Source organism: Chiloscyllium punctatum, chromosome 1 (genome assembly GCF_047496795.1).
Source record: "Chiloscyllium punctatum isolate Juve2018m chromosome 1, sChiPun1.3, whole genome shotgun sequence".
In the NCBI taxonomy this organism is placed as follows: Eukaryota; Metazoa; Chordata; class Chondrichthyes; order Orectolobiformes; family Hemiscylliidae; genus Chiloscyllium; species Chiloscyllium punctatum.
Window position 1 is genome coordinate 57,677,718 of NC_092739.1, and position 12,419 is coordinate 57,690,136.

Below are 12,419 nucleotides of genomic sequence, written 5' to 3' on the forward strand. Positions count from 1 at the left end.
ATAGATAATGTGAATAGGAGAAAGTGAGGACTGCAGATGCTGGAGATCAGAGCTGAAAATGTGTTGCTGGAAAAGCGCAGCAGGTCAGGCAGCATCCAAGGAGCAGGAGAATCGACGTTTCGGGCATGAACCCTTCTTCAGAGGGCTCATGCCCGAAACGTTGATTTTCCTGCTCCTTGAATGCTGCCTGACCTGCTGCGCTTTTCCAGCAACACATTTTTAGATAAAGTGAATGGCAGGTTCTTTTCCCTTAAGTGGGGGATTTCAAGACAAGAGGGCATTTTCTTTTTAGATTAGATTGCCTACAGTGTGGAAACTGGCCCTTCGGCCCAACCAGTCCACACCGATCCTCCGAAGAGTAATCCACCCAGACCCATTTCTCTCTGACTAATTGACCTAACACTATAGGGCAATTTAGCATGGCCAATTCACCTGACCATCTTTGGACTGTGGGTGGAGAGCGGAGCACCCAGAGGAAACCCACGCAGACACTGGGAGAATGTGCAGACTCCACACAGACAATCGCCCGAGGCTGGAATCGAACCTGGGACCCTGGTGCTATGAGGCAGCAGTGCTAACCACTGAACAACTGTGCCGCCTGTTTGATTTAAGATGGCACCAGAGTGGTAACTTCTATACAACACTTTTCACTGTATTTGTAACCAGATACATTGTGACAACAAATCAACTCTGATCAAATCAAAATATTTCTAAATCTTTTTCCTCTCACATGGCGGCAATGTTTTTTTGCACAGTGGTTCATGTGTGGAATGAACTTCCAGAGGAAGTGGTGGATGCAGATACAGTTAAGTACATGAATAAGAAATGTTTGGAGGGATATGGACCAAACGCAGGCAAGTGAGACTAGTTTAGTTTGGGAACATGGTCAGCATGGAGATATTGGACCGAAGGGTAGGTTTCTGTGCTGTATGATCTAAGTGAAAAGAGGTTTAGGCCATAAGAACTGGGAGAAAATCTTAAACAGTTTTGCCTGTCCAAGAAGAAAACTGGAAAGAGTTAGTAAGAAATTAAGGAGTTACAGCAGGATTGACATTTCCCTGGGATTGAGTCTCTGAAAAGTGGCGTAAGTGGTTTAGAGGGGATCTGAGGAAAACATTCCCGCCCTGATGGTGGGAGAAACATGCAATGTGCTGGAGGCAGGTACTCCTGTCACATTTAAGGAGCACTTAAATGCGAGGGCATAGTAGGTTATGAAGCAAGTACAGGTCATTGGGTGTAGTTTGGTGTTTGTTACTTGGCATAGACATGGGCTGTGTTCTATTCTGTGTGACTGACAGTCTGACTCTTGATGGCAACGATATCTCCGATAATATAGTTGCACAAAGGCTGCAGATTTCAGAGTCCCTGATGAGTAATCCAAAACAAAGATCTACAAAATGAGTGGCAGGAGTTCGTCCGACCACAGAAAACTTTACCATTCACATTCAGTCTTTCTCTCCTGCTGTATCCATGTTTCCATACTTTGTATCGTGACTGCTGGGTAGCAGTCAAAAATGGGGTCCTTACTTTAACTTTTTTTTTCTCTATTCCCTGCTTAACCTCAGGGCATAATTGCAGTATCTGCACTATTGGTTTGACTGAGATCTTCAAACTCCACACAGACCTGAGAATTTAACTTGGGATCTCCATCTGCCTTATTATGACTTTGTTTTGTGTTACAGCTCAACTGTTTTGAAACGTCATCATGGATATTTTTAATGTACTTTCCGATGTTAATTACAAGTAACATTTTTTGTTTGATGTCAGAATACACAGAAAACCGTATACCATCTCAAATACCTGCTCTGAAAGAGTCGCTGTGGCTTTTGGAAAATATGTTGTAAATATATAAGATTTGTCTTCCAATCCATTCCTTCCTATACACTATCAACTCTCCTAACCTCCTCCTATCTGATATGCCATAATTTTAGTGAATGATAGAGCACGCTTGACAGGCCGAATGACCTGCTTCCAATCCTTGTTTGCACATGTTGGAATAGAGCCAAGCTTCAAAATACTGAAGTTGGTGGAAAATTGAATTGCTACTTTCACAGGATTCGTGCATATTATTTGGGTTTAAAATGGGTATGCATAAATCTGTCTTCCTCTCTTGTCCTGCTTTTAATTTATTCCTTGGGGTTTACATTTGCTATTGTTCTTGTTTCTCATTGTTCTGTTTGTTTTAAGTTACACTCTTGCCCTGTGTACCCCATTTTCTATTTGTTTTGAGTATTTAGGTGGTTGGTGTATGATTATCCTTCACTGTAATTGGGAATTGTATATCACGAAGTCTGATGCACTTCCACCTACTTGTTTTAGGAGATTCGTGTGAGCAACAAAATCCCAAATATCAACATCTCTTTTTTTTTCCACAGATCTGTTTCTCTTAAATTGAATGAAGACACAGTTAAAATATTGAATTTTGAAGTCTGGGTGATATGAAGGGGTTCAGATTTCAGCACCACTGAATTGATAGAAATACAGAAGTGAATTTGATTTGCTTAAACATTACAACTTTGAGTTATCAGCCTTCCTTCAAGACCTCTTTTTGTTGTAGCAGTAAGAACAATATACACTTTCCAGATGTGGCCAAACCAGGACATTGCATATTGGTTCTTTCTGGAGTCATGTAGTTTCCATGTTGAAGTTCAGTTTGTCCCGATGAAAGCATTGTCAAAAAGTGTGGTGTTGGAAAAGTACAGCAGGTCAGGTCGCATCCAAAGAGCAGGAGAGTCAACGTTTTGAACACAAGCTCTTCATCAGGAATGACTGATTCCTGATGAAGAGCTTATGCTCGAAATGTCGATTCTCCTGCTCCTCAGATGCTACCTGACCTGCTGTGCTTTTCCAGCACCACACTTTTCAACTCTGATCTCCAGCATCTGCAGTCCTCACTTTCTCCTGATGAAAACATTAAGTTGTCTTTGTAAGATCCTGACTGATTACTTGGAGTTTATTTTCTATCCATACTGTCATCACTCCTGCAAATTTTAACAACTTGTCTCTAAGGTGACAAACCAACTTGCATGGGAATCTAAAAATGAAGCTTGTATGTCAGTAACCTCCCTCTAGGCATTGCTCTTTACTGAACAAGATTCTAATTACACCCACTTTCCGTTTAGCCAAGTGCTCATCTTGGTGTCGTTCATGGCTTTATGTTTAAGTACTTCACTTTGATGTTCAGAGAAAATTTACAGAACAGTTTATCCTACTTTAACCCATGCTACTCGCACTAACATCTCTTGACGGTGTAATTCTGTTTTCCTGCAGTTCATTAAGGAAGATATGAAAGACAAAGATCCTACCAGTAAAGGAAATAAGTTCCATAAAGAAGACAAGCACATCACAGTGAGAGATCTGTGGAACCATTGGAAAAACTCAAAAGGTAGGACACTACAATGGCTAAATGAGAGTAACTATTAATAAAATATTAGTAAAAATAGGAGGTATCTCTGTAGTGTTGTGCAGGATGACTTTGATGTTATCATCCAAACTGCACTGAAACAGTGTGGCCACAGCAAAGTTTAAAAACAAAATTCAAGGATAGGAACTAATTAAACGATATTGTATAATTTTTCCCCCATCTTGACATGACTTAACATTAAAATTTATGCAGTCTTCTGATATTAGCAAGTGGGAATCTGTTTGTGCGCTTGCATAAGCATAACCAGATAGACTTGCTGACTGCCTAACCCTGGTTTATTGCTTTTACAGGGATCTAGATGCTTATTATCCAATTGATTCCTGTAAATACTTTGTATACAATGCCTCATTTAGATGCCAGCTGATCATGTGACTGCAGACATCTAAATAACTATTTATATTCCAATCAATGTATTGAGACATTATTATATACCTCTGGAGCAGGTGGGACTCGCTTAACTAGATCAGATGTAAGTGATTTTACATGGTTTTCAGTGAATATGCCATGAGTGCTAATTATCATTCTCCACATTAATTTCTGAATAGAAATGAAAGGGAGCTATAATCACAGTTGTGTTTCCAGCTATTTGTTCTGCTTACTTTGGAAGATGCGTGAATACAATTGTTGTTTGTGTGTGGACTTGCACTGTAACTCTAGTAATATATTTACATTAGCTGGTTTTGAGTTCCACTGCTTACTGTAATAGAGCTCCTACCCGGAAGTCCAAAAGAGAATAAAAGTATCACAAAGCTTTCATTATAACAGAAGTTTGGAATAGCCAATTTCTACAGTGACCTCTGCTGTGCTCAATGAAATCTACTTGATTGACAGAGCAAATTGAATGAATAGATTTTAAGATTAAAATCCCTTGACAAATGTGGCATTGTTTTGGAGACAATTTTATTAAAATATAAAGGAACAGTATAAGTAAAGAGTCAAATATTTTGTTCGGAGTAGTGACTAATGGTTTCCTCGATATTTAGGGTAAGCTATTCACTCTTCTCTGGTATTAAACTGTCAAAGAATCAAGTATAGTCTTAAAATGAAGAGATGTGTGCAATACTTCAACTACGGCTTGCGAAATGCAATTCAGTACCCATTTTAAAATCATACATCCTGTCTTTATTCAGTGTTTGTAATAATTTCCTTTGTGCACGTTTCTAGCATGAGCTGCCCTCATTAACTTCTCAACTGTGATTTTATCCTACTGACCGTAATAGATCTAACACTTTTTCACTTGGGACAGCAAATAATTCATTCCAAGTGTGAAGAACGGAATTTGCAATTGCAAAACAGCACAGGTGTGAGAATTGAAATGTATTAACAATTGCATAATATATTTAATTTGGCTATTTTCATGCATTTCCATTAGCATTGCAGTCCTTTGAGTCCTATGACTGGAGTTAATATTGGTAATATCATATTAGTGAGTAATGTGACTAAAGATCAACATCAGTTTATCCTACTTACAGGGTCATGCACCAGATATAGCTGTCCACTCATGTAACTAGACACATGTGGGCGGCACGGTGGCACAGTGGTTAGCACTGCTGCCTCACAGCGCCAGAGATCTGGGTTCAATTCCCGCCTCAGGCGACTCTCTGTGTGGAGTTTGCACGTTCTCCCCGTGTCTGCGTGGGTTTCCTCCGGGTGCTCCGGTTTCCTCCCACACTCCAAAGATGTGCAGGTCAGGTGAATTGGCCATACTAAATTGCCCGTAGTGTTAGGTAAGGGGTAGATGTAGCGGTATGGGTGGGTTGCGCTTCGGCGGGTGCGGTGTGGACTTGTTGGGCCGAAGGGCCTGTTTCCACACTGTAAGTAATCTAATCTAAACATTGGAGTCTAACTTTTTTGATTAGATTAGATTAGATTACTTAGATTAGATTACATTACAGTGTGGAAACAGGCCCTTCGGCCCAACAAGTCCACACCGCCCCGCCGAAGCGCAACCCACCCATACCCCTACATTTACCCCTTACTTAACACTACGGGCAATTTAGCATGGCCAGTTCACCTGACCTTTTGGACTGTGGGAGGAAACTGGAGCACCCGGAGGAAACCCACGCAGACATGGGGAGAACGTGCAAACTCCACACAGTTAGTCGCCTGAGGCGGGAATTGAACCCGGATCTCTGGTGCTGTGAGGCAGCAGTGCTAGCCACTGTGCCACCGTGCCGCCCCAAATGAGAAAGGTGCTCCACCCGCATGGCGTAAAACTACACCAACCTAGAAGGGTCTTCTGTTAAATTCTTGCTCTGTTTTAGTTCATCTCAGTTAACACAGCAGCATGAATATCCAAACTAGTTTTAGCCTTTTTTTGTCTGACCATTTCTTAGTGACCCATAAACTGGAAATGTGCGTGATATTTATGAACTGCAGGAGAACCGATTTGAGTTGGCGGTCTGACATACATGCCAAGTTATCAGTAATGGATTCACATGCAGAATGGTGCTAGTTAGAAGGAGGTGTGACCTGTATGGAACCTTATCTCAATATGAGTCAGCATCTTTAAGTTGAGGTTTGGAAAATGAGCAGCAAGTCCAGTTGATATCCATCTTATACTTGTAGCTGAACTCAAGGATATTGTAGTGCAAGAATACTGATAACCAAAAATTATGCAGTAGAAATAGTTCTGGGTTTTGGATACACTTCACCTTTTGTATCATTACAAGTTAAGTGCTGGGTAAAAATGTAACTCGTTGCCTTCTGGCCAGAATCATTTTGTGGTTTTGAAGGTAGATCAGATACCACAGGGTTAATATTGGTTGACATTGTGGGGCAGAATGAGCTGATAAGAAATTGTCAGACCGTTTTGCATTACTGGAACTCGCTTTTCCATTGAAGCCGTTACGTTATAAAAATAATAAGACAAACAGCTTTAAACTCTTCAAATGCTTGGGAAAAGAATGAGTCAACCTTGGAAAACGTAGGATGGTAAATTCTGACTGAAGTTAAATGTTACTTTATGCTCAGTTAATTTTAAAACTGAGATAAATTTTTGTTCATCAAAGGTATTGAGGGATATGGGCTTAAGGCAGGTATATGGAGTTAGACCACAGATCAGCCATGATCTTTGGCTCGAGGGGCTGAATGGCCTATTCCTGTTCCTATGTTGCTATGTTTCTATTATAAAAAAGAAAAAGTAGTTATCTTCCTTTAAGCAAATATAATTTAAGTGGCATTCAGTGTTTCATAAAGTTTTATTTCTGATTGCTATCTACCATAGTCCATTTTGTTGTGGAAGGAATTGAAAGTAGTTCAAGCCATGCAGCTGGTTACAGTTGTGGATTCTCATCTTTACAAACTCCCAACACATATCCCAGAGTTCAGTGAAATCAGGTGACTGTCAGGGATACCCTTTTAGATTGACTGACTGAGAGCGAGAAGGTAGAAGAGGGGCGAAGGAGTACTGGTGGTGAGAAAAGAAAAAGAAATATAACTAATCATTAGCCACGTATCTGTGGAGATGAACTAAATCAATCCAATGCCGACAAAAATCAGAAACAAACAAGAACTAGTAAAAATGTGCTTTCAAAAATCCACAGTGCTAGAAAAAGATGGCAGTTTTAACTCTAGAGCATTGTTGCATTTTAGTGTATGATTCTGTCAGTAGCATCATTGATGATTGTTAAAATAATTGCACTTAAAAGGGGATGATGGCTGCGGGCAGCTGCGTTCATCACTAAAGCTTGCAAGCTCTGTGAATAGTGCAGTATTAAAGTACCTTGTCCTGTGTCAGGCTGTGCTGTGTCTAGTTACATGAGTGAAGAGTTATATTTGGTGCATGACCCTGTGGATGGGATAAGTTGATATTGATGATCAATCATATTGCTGTCTAAAAAGATGGTTTGGATAAACTCATATCAGCTACAGTCTCTTGGATGGACATTCCCAGACGGGATCACAATTCCGATGCCTTCTCTATTCTGGGGCAACCGTGGAATGCTAGCTAGATTCTTCCCAGAGTTGGCCAATTAAGAAAGTACCATCTGGAGCACCAGGAGGCAGCTCCATATCACAGAAGTCAATGGATTTTGTATCTAAACTACTAAAGAGTTAAGTTTTCCTGCCATGTGGAACCAGTTTGAAGGAGGTAAGACAGGGAAGTGGGAGAGGCCCACATTGGGATGGCTCCCCAACCATTCACATTTCTGTGAAACTTTCCTGGTGGGTGCATTGTAATCTATCAGGATTGGCTACCAGCTCCACACCAGTCAATTAGAACAACTGAGGCCCCATTTAGGAGCCATTTTGTGACTCTGCCATTATTGGAGCAGCCCCCGTCATGTGCTAGGACAACCAGCTCAATTGAGGCAGCCCAACGGGAGCAGTCTGAGAGAGGTGGGTACTGCTGAGGTGAGTAGGTGAATATGAGGGTGTCTTGCCACAGAGGGGCCGTCACATAGTTGTCGGGAAGTCAGGAAAGAAAGAAGCCTGAAGCTGTAAAGCAGTCAGAGTGGAGAGAAAACCTCTGTGTGATTGAAATGGTGGATGTGGTTGCAGTTTTCAGTCTCTGTGACCCTGTCATTGTGTGGCAGGAGTCTCTGGTTACATGGACTGCTCCCATTGGGCTGCCATAATTGAGCTGGGCTGCTCCAACAATGGCACAGTCACAAATGGCCCCCACCTCTGTGGAGTTGGCAACCAGTTCTGATAGATTGCAGCGAGCCCATCAGGAAAGTCTCATGGAAGGGGGAATGAGTTGGGGAGTCAGCCTAATGTGGCCTCTCCTATTTCTCTGTCTTACCTCCTCCAAGCTGGTTTCTACGTGGCAGGAAAATTGCAATTCAATCACATTTGAGATACAAAATCCATTGATTACTGTCACATAGAGTTGCAGCGCTAAAAGTGATCTAATTTATGTGCAAAATGTCCTTGCTAATTTGTGTGAATGTAAGTGATTTAAAAATAAAAATTGAATCTATTTGGTTCTACACAACAGGGTTATTTGAAATAGTATCAGTTCACTGCGAAGAACATGAGTTTCAGGCTGCCTGGATGGTGTAAATAAATTAAGGACATGTCCTGAATTGCAAGTTTATTTGTTCTCACCCATGTCCCTTCTCAAGAAACAACAATCTTTCTCACTAGTCAGCTTTCTTCAGCAAATTGGGTTTAAAAGAGATGAAGAATCCATCTCCCAGATTTCAGACTTGGTTATTGTTTTGCATTCGAAATACAGAAAAGCACTTCAGTGGTGAGAAGGAGGCCAGCTTGGTGGAGGAGTTGTCTCTCATTAATACTGGGCCTTCTGGACAGTTAAAGAGTAGGCTGGCAACAAGTGGAGGCTGCAGTTTTCCTTCCACAGGTTTCAGTGGAATGTACTGTTAAATGTGTTTGAAAGTTGAGGTGGATTGAGTGACACAACGATTTAACATCTGGTTGGATTTTATTCTGCATTCCTACTGTTCTGTGTTGCAGTGCACTCTGCCTGGTGTGAGAGAGTCATTTGTGTAGGCCAGATGGATTAGCAACTGGAAGTAGTTAAGGAAAGTTCCCATCCACTGCAGGCCTGTATCATTTCAGACTGCAGGACCTTCCAGCTACTGTCCAAAAATGCTGCCAGGAAGTCTGCACCTAAAGCTCCCCTTCCTGTGTCTGCTATTTTACCAACTGTAAGGCTGTAAGAAGTGATGAGGCCCTGTTGCAGAGTGTTCTGCCTGAGGCTAGGTGCGTGCAGGGGTCGTGGATCAGGTCAGATTTTCTGAGGGGGTCATAACCTTGCCACTGTGGCCTATCCTTTCTATGAGCTCTGCATTTCTGAGAAGAGATTCCACTTGCAGTTTCTGTAATGCAGTTCTTTCATAGCGCAGACCTGTTAGTGAGAGCTGAACACCATACCCATTTCACAGCAGAAATGTAAAGGTCAAGGTAGCTACTTTGCCAGCTGTTGTCAAGGTGAATATGTAAGGTGAGTGTAATGTTAGGATGCTTTGGTAGGATGTTAGATAGGTGTGCTGGGGGCTGGGGTGGAAGGAGTGTGAGTGTTGGTCAAGTATGTAGGGTGCCTGCTGAGTAGGGAGTATGATGCCAGGTTTAGGATGATAAATGAGTAGGAGGCAGGGTGCCCTCGAGGTAGGGGGTAGTATGCCCAATGATTAGTGTCAAGGATGCACACTGCGTAGCTGCCAGGTGGAGGGTATGTTGGGAAGGGATGCATTTGAGGGTAAATCAGGGTCGGTGGGTGAAATCTGGCCCTGCAGTGCACTGGAAGGATAAGTGTTGGGCCAGGAAGGGCTTGGGTTCATTAGCATGATGATGGGGTGGTCAGTTTAGCTTAGGTGTCTGCTCTGGTCTGTCTTGGTTTGGGGTTGGAGGGGGTGGGGTTGGGTGTGGAGTGGGGTAAGTGAGGGGTATGTGAGAAGGAGGAATCGGGGTCATGGACAGAGTGGGGGAAGTGTGTGAGCCAGGGTCATCTGGGGGCGGTGTGGGGTAACTATGGGGTCAGTTTAATTGTTATTCTGCACTACATTTTAAAATCACCTAACTTTTCTGAGTAACTATTGAATTAATGTCATCAGAACTCTCAGAATTTTCCAATTTAAATGGAAACATTCAGAGAGCTCAGTGTAGAGATGTTGCCCAGAGGAAAGGTTAATTTTCTGTGAAAATCCTCCAGAGTTTGCTACTCTGGGGATTCTGCAGGGTCCCCATAGAACTGTCTACTCTGGTATAATGGATGTCTGAGCATCGGAAAATCTGACTTTTGTTTGAGGATCATTTGGAGGGAACTAAAAGAACTGTCTTGAATAACTTTGTTGATAGCTACTTCTTTGTTTAGATTTTCAGGAGGTGCTTTTAGATTTTCATGGGTCCCTTTTTCATTGAGGAACAAACGGGAAGTGGAACAATGATCATCATTTCAGATAAAGACTATTAGCAATATCCATGTGGGTTTGATCAAATATATTAATAATCAAATGTAGGAAGTTTCATGTAAAGGATTGCCATCCCTTAATTTATCTCCATAGTCAGAACTGTTACAGGGCATGGCAAATACCTCAAAGTGTCTGGAAGTTGAGTCAAGAAGTACTGTGCACTGGAAAGAGGTTGTTAGAATAGAAATAAATCTTAAATTTGAGTGTGTGTGGCCAGTGACACACTTAAATTTGAAGAATAAATTATTTTCACTGGTTGGGCATTTTAGACCAAGGGGGCACAGTTGAGAATTCGGGGCCAACCCTTTGAGGAGAGATGTTAGGAAGCACTTTTACACACAGCGAGTGATAGATATTTGGAATTCTCTTTTACAAGTGGCACTGGATGCTGGATCCGTTGTTAATTTTAAACCGGAGATAAATACCTTTTCATTAAGAAAGGGTACTCGGGATATGGGCCAAGAGCAGGTATGTGGAGTTAGGTCACAGATCAACTGTGATCTCATTGAATGGTGGAATGGGCTCAAGGGGCTGAATGGCCTATTCCTCTTCCTATGTTCACAACAGGGCATGAAAGGTGGAGATGAGGGGGTCTCTCTGCATTGGAAGCTTCTCCACCTTTTTGCTTCTGAGGTTTCCCTCAAATATTAAAGATTCCACAGGTCCCTGTAACACAGTTGCTCAGTATAAAATCAAATTATGATTAAATTTCCATTAATTTTTATTTTCATAATTTGGAATTTGTTGTGTCAATCTGGATCAGTTATGCTGAGGCTATCAAACTGCCAATCAGGTGAGTATATAAACAGACTGCACGCCAAATACAGTGTTCTATCATGTATGAGAGCATTCTAAGCAATCCCGCAACCAAAGGATGCGATCTACTTTCAGCCATCCTGCCACATCCAGTAGGATTACAGAATGAAACAGGGCCACGAGAAGACTCCACAAATATCCCCATCCTCGATGGAGGGGTTCTGCACATCCGTGGGAAAAACAATGAAGCATTTGCAAGTATCATCACCCAGAGGTGATGGGTAGACAATTCATCTCAACTACTTCTTGAGATTGCGATCTACAACCAATTTGATTGACTCCATACCAGGAAATGGCTAAAGGATTGGTAGAGCTGTGTTTGCCATTGGCATTTCCTGTGCCCAAGTTGATGCCAGATGATCTGTTTGGTTTCATTCCTTATCAGTGGTTTGATAGGACTGAGTGACTTGCCAGACCATTTCAGAGGGCAAAGTCATCCAGATTGCTATAGGTCTGGAGTCACATGTAGGCCAGCTCAGGTAAATACAGCAGATTTCCTTTCCTGAAAGGTATTAGTAAACCAGACAGGTTGTTACAATAATCAAACAATGGCTTCATGATCATTACTTGATCTCTGGATTACTAGATCAGAAACAATGCTACTGCGTCATCGTCTCCCTGCTATTCACAATGTTCTGTTTTATTCGTTACTCCTCTGATAATGAAGCAACCCATGTCTACAATCAACAGGACCTGCATACCGTCCAGCCTTGGAAGAATAAATACCAGTTTTGATGTGATCAACAAAAGTGTCAGGTAATAATTAGCTCCAACAAGAGAGATCTAAGCATATCCCCCTTTGCAATATCATCACTGAATTCCCACTATTAACACAAAACCCAAAGGACTGTGGATGCTGGAAATCTGAAGCAAAATTAGAAATTGCTGGAAAAGTTCAGCAGGTCTGGCAGCATTGTGGAGAGAAAGCAGAATTAACATTTTGTGTCCCATACCCCTCTTCAAAACTCATAGTTTTGTACCCTTTAATTAAATCTCTCCTTGGTTTCAATGGAAACAGGACCAACCGTTCAATTCTACAGTTAAAATTCACTAGTGCTGGCAATGTCTTCTGTAAACCGCATCTGATCTCTCGAAACAATAGGTGCAGGAGTACGCCATTCTGCCCTTTGAGCCTGTACCACCATTCAATATGATCATGGCTGATCATCCTTAATCAGTATCCTGTTCCTGCCTTATCTCCATAACCCTTGATTCCACTATCCTTGAGAGCTCTATCCAACTCTTTCTTAAATGAATCCAGAGACTGGGCCTCCACTGCCCTCTGGGGCAGAGCATTCCAC

At 41.9% G+C, this 12,419-nt stretch overlaps 1 protein-coding gene across 2 annotated transcripts in view; it reads left to right on the top strand.

Moving 5' to 3' along the window:
- The window catches only part of stim2b (stromal interaction molecule 2b), a 134,778-nt gene that overhangs the window by 70,638 nt on the left and 51,721 nt on the right, over positions 1 to 12,419 (top strand). For both annotated transcript variants that reach the window (XM_072566062.1, XM_072566146.1), the window contains one exon: positions 3,271 to 3,385. In XM_072566062.1, the coding sequence (XP_072422163.1) occupies positions 3,271 to 3,385 (115 nt within the window). The remainder of the gene's footprint in view (positions 1 to 3,270; positions 3,386 to 12,419) is intronic.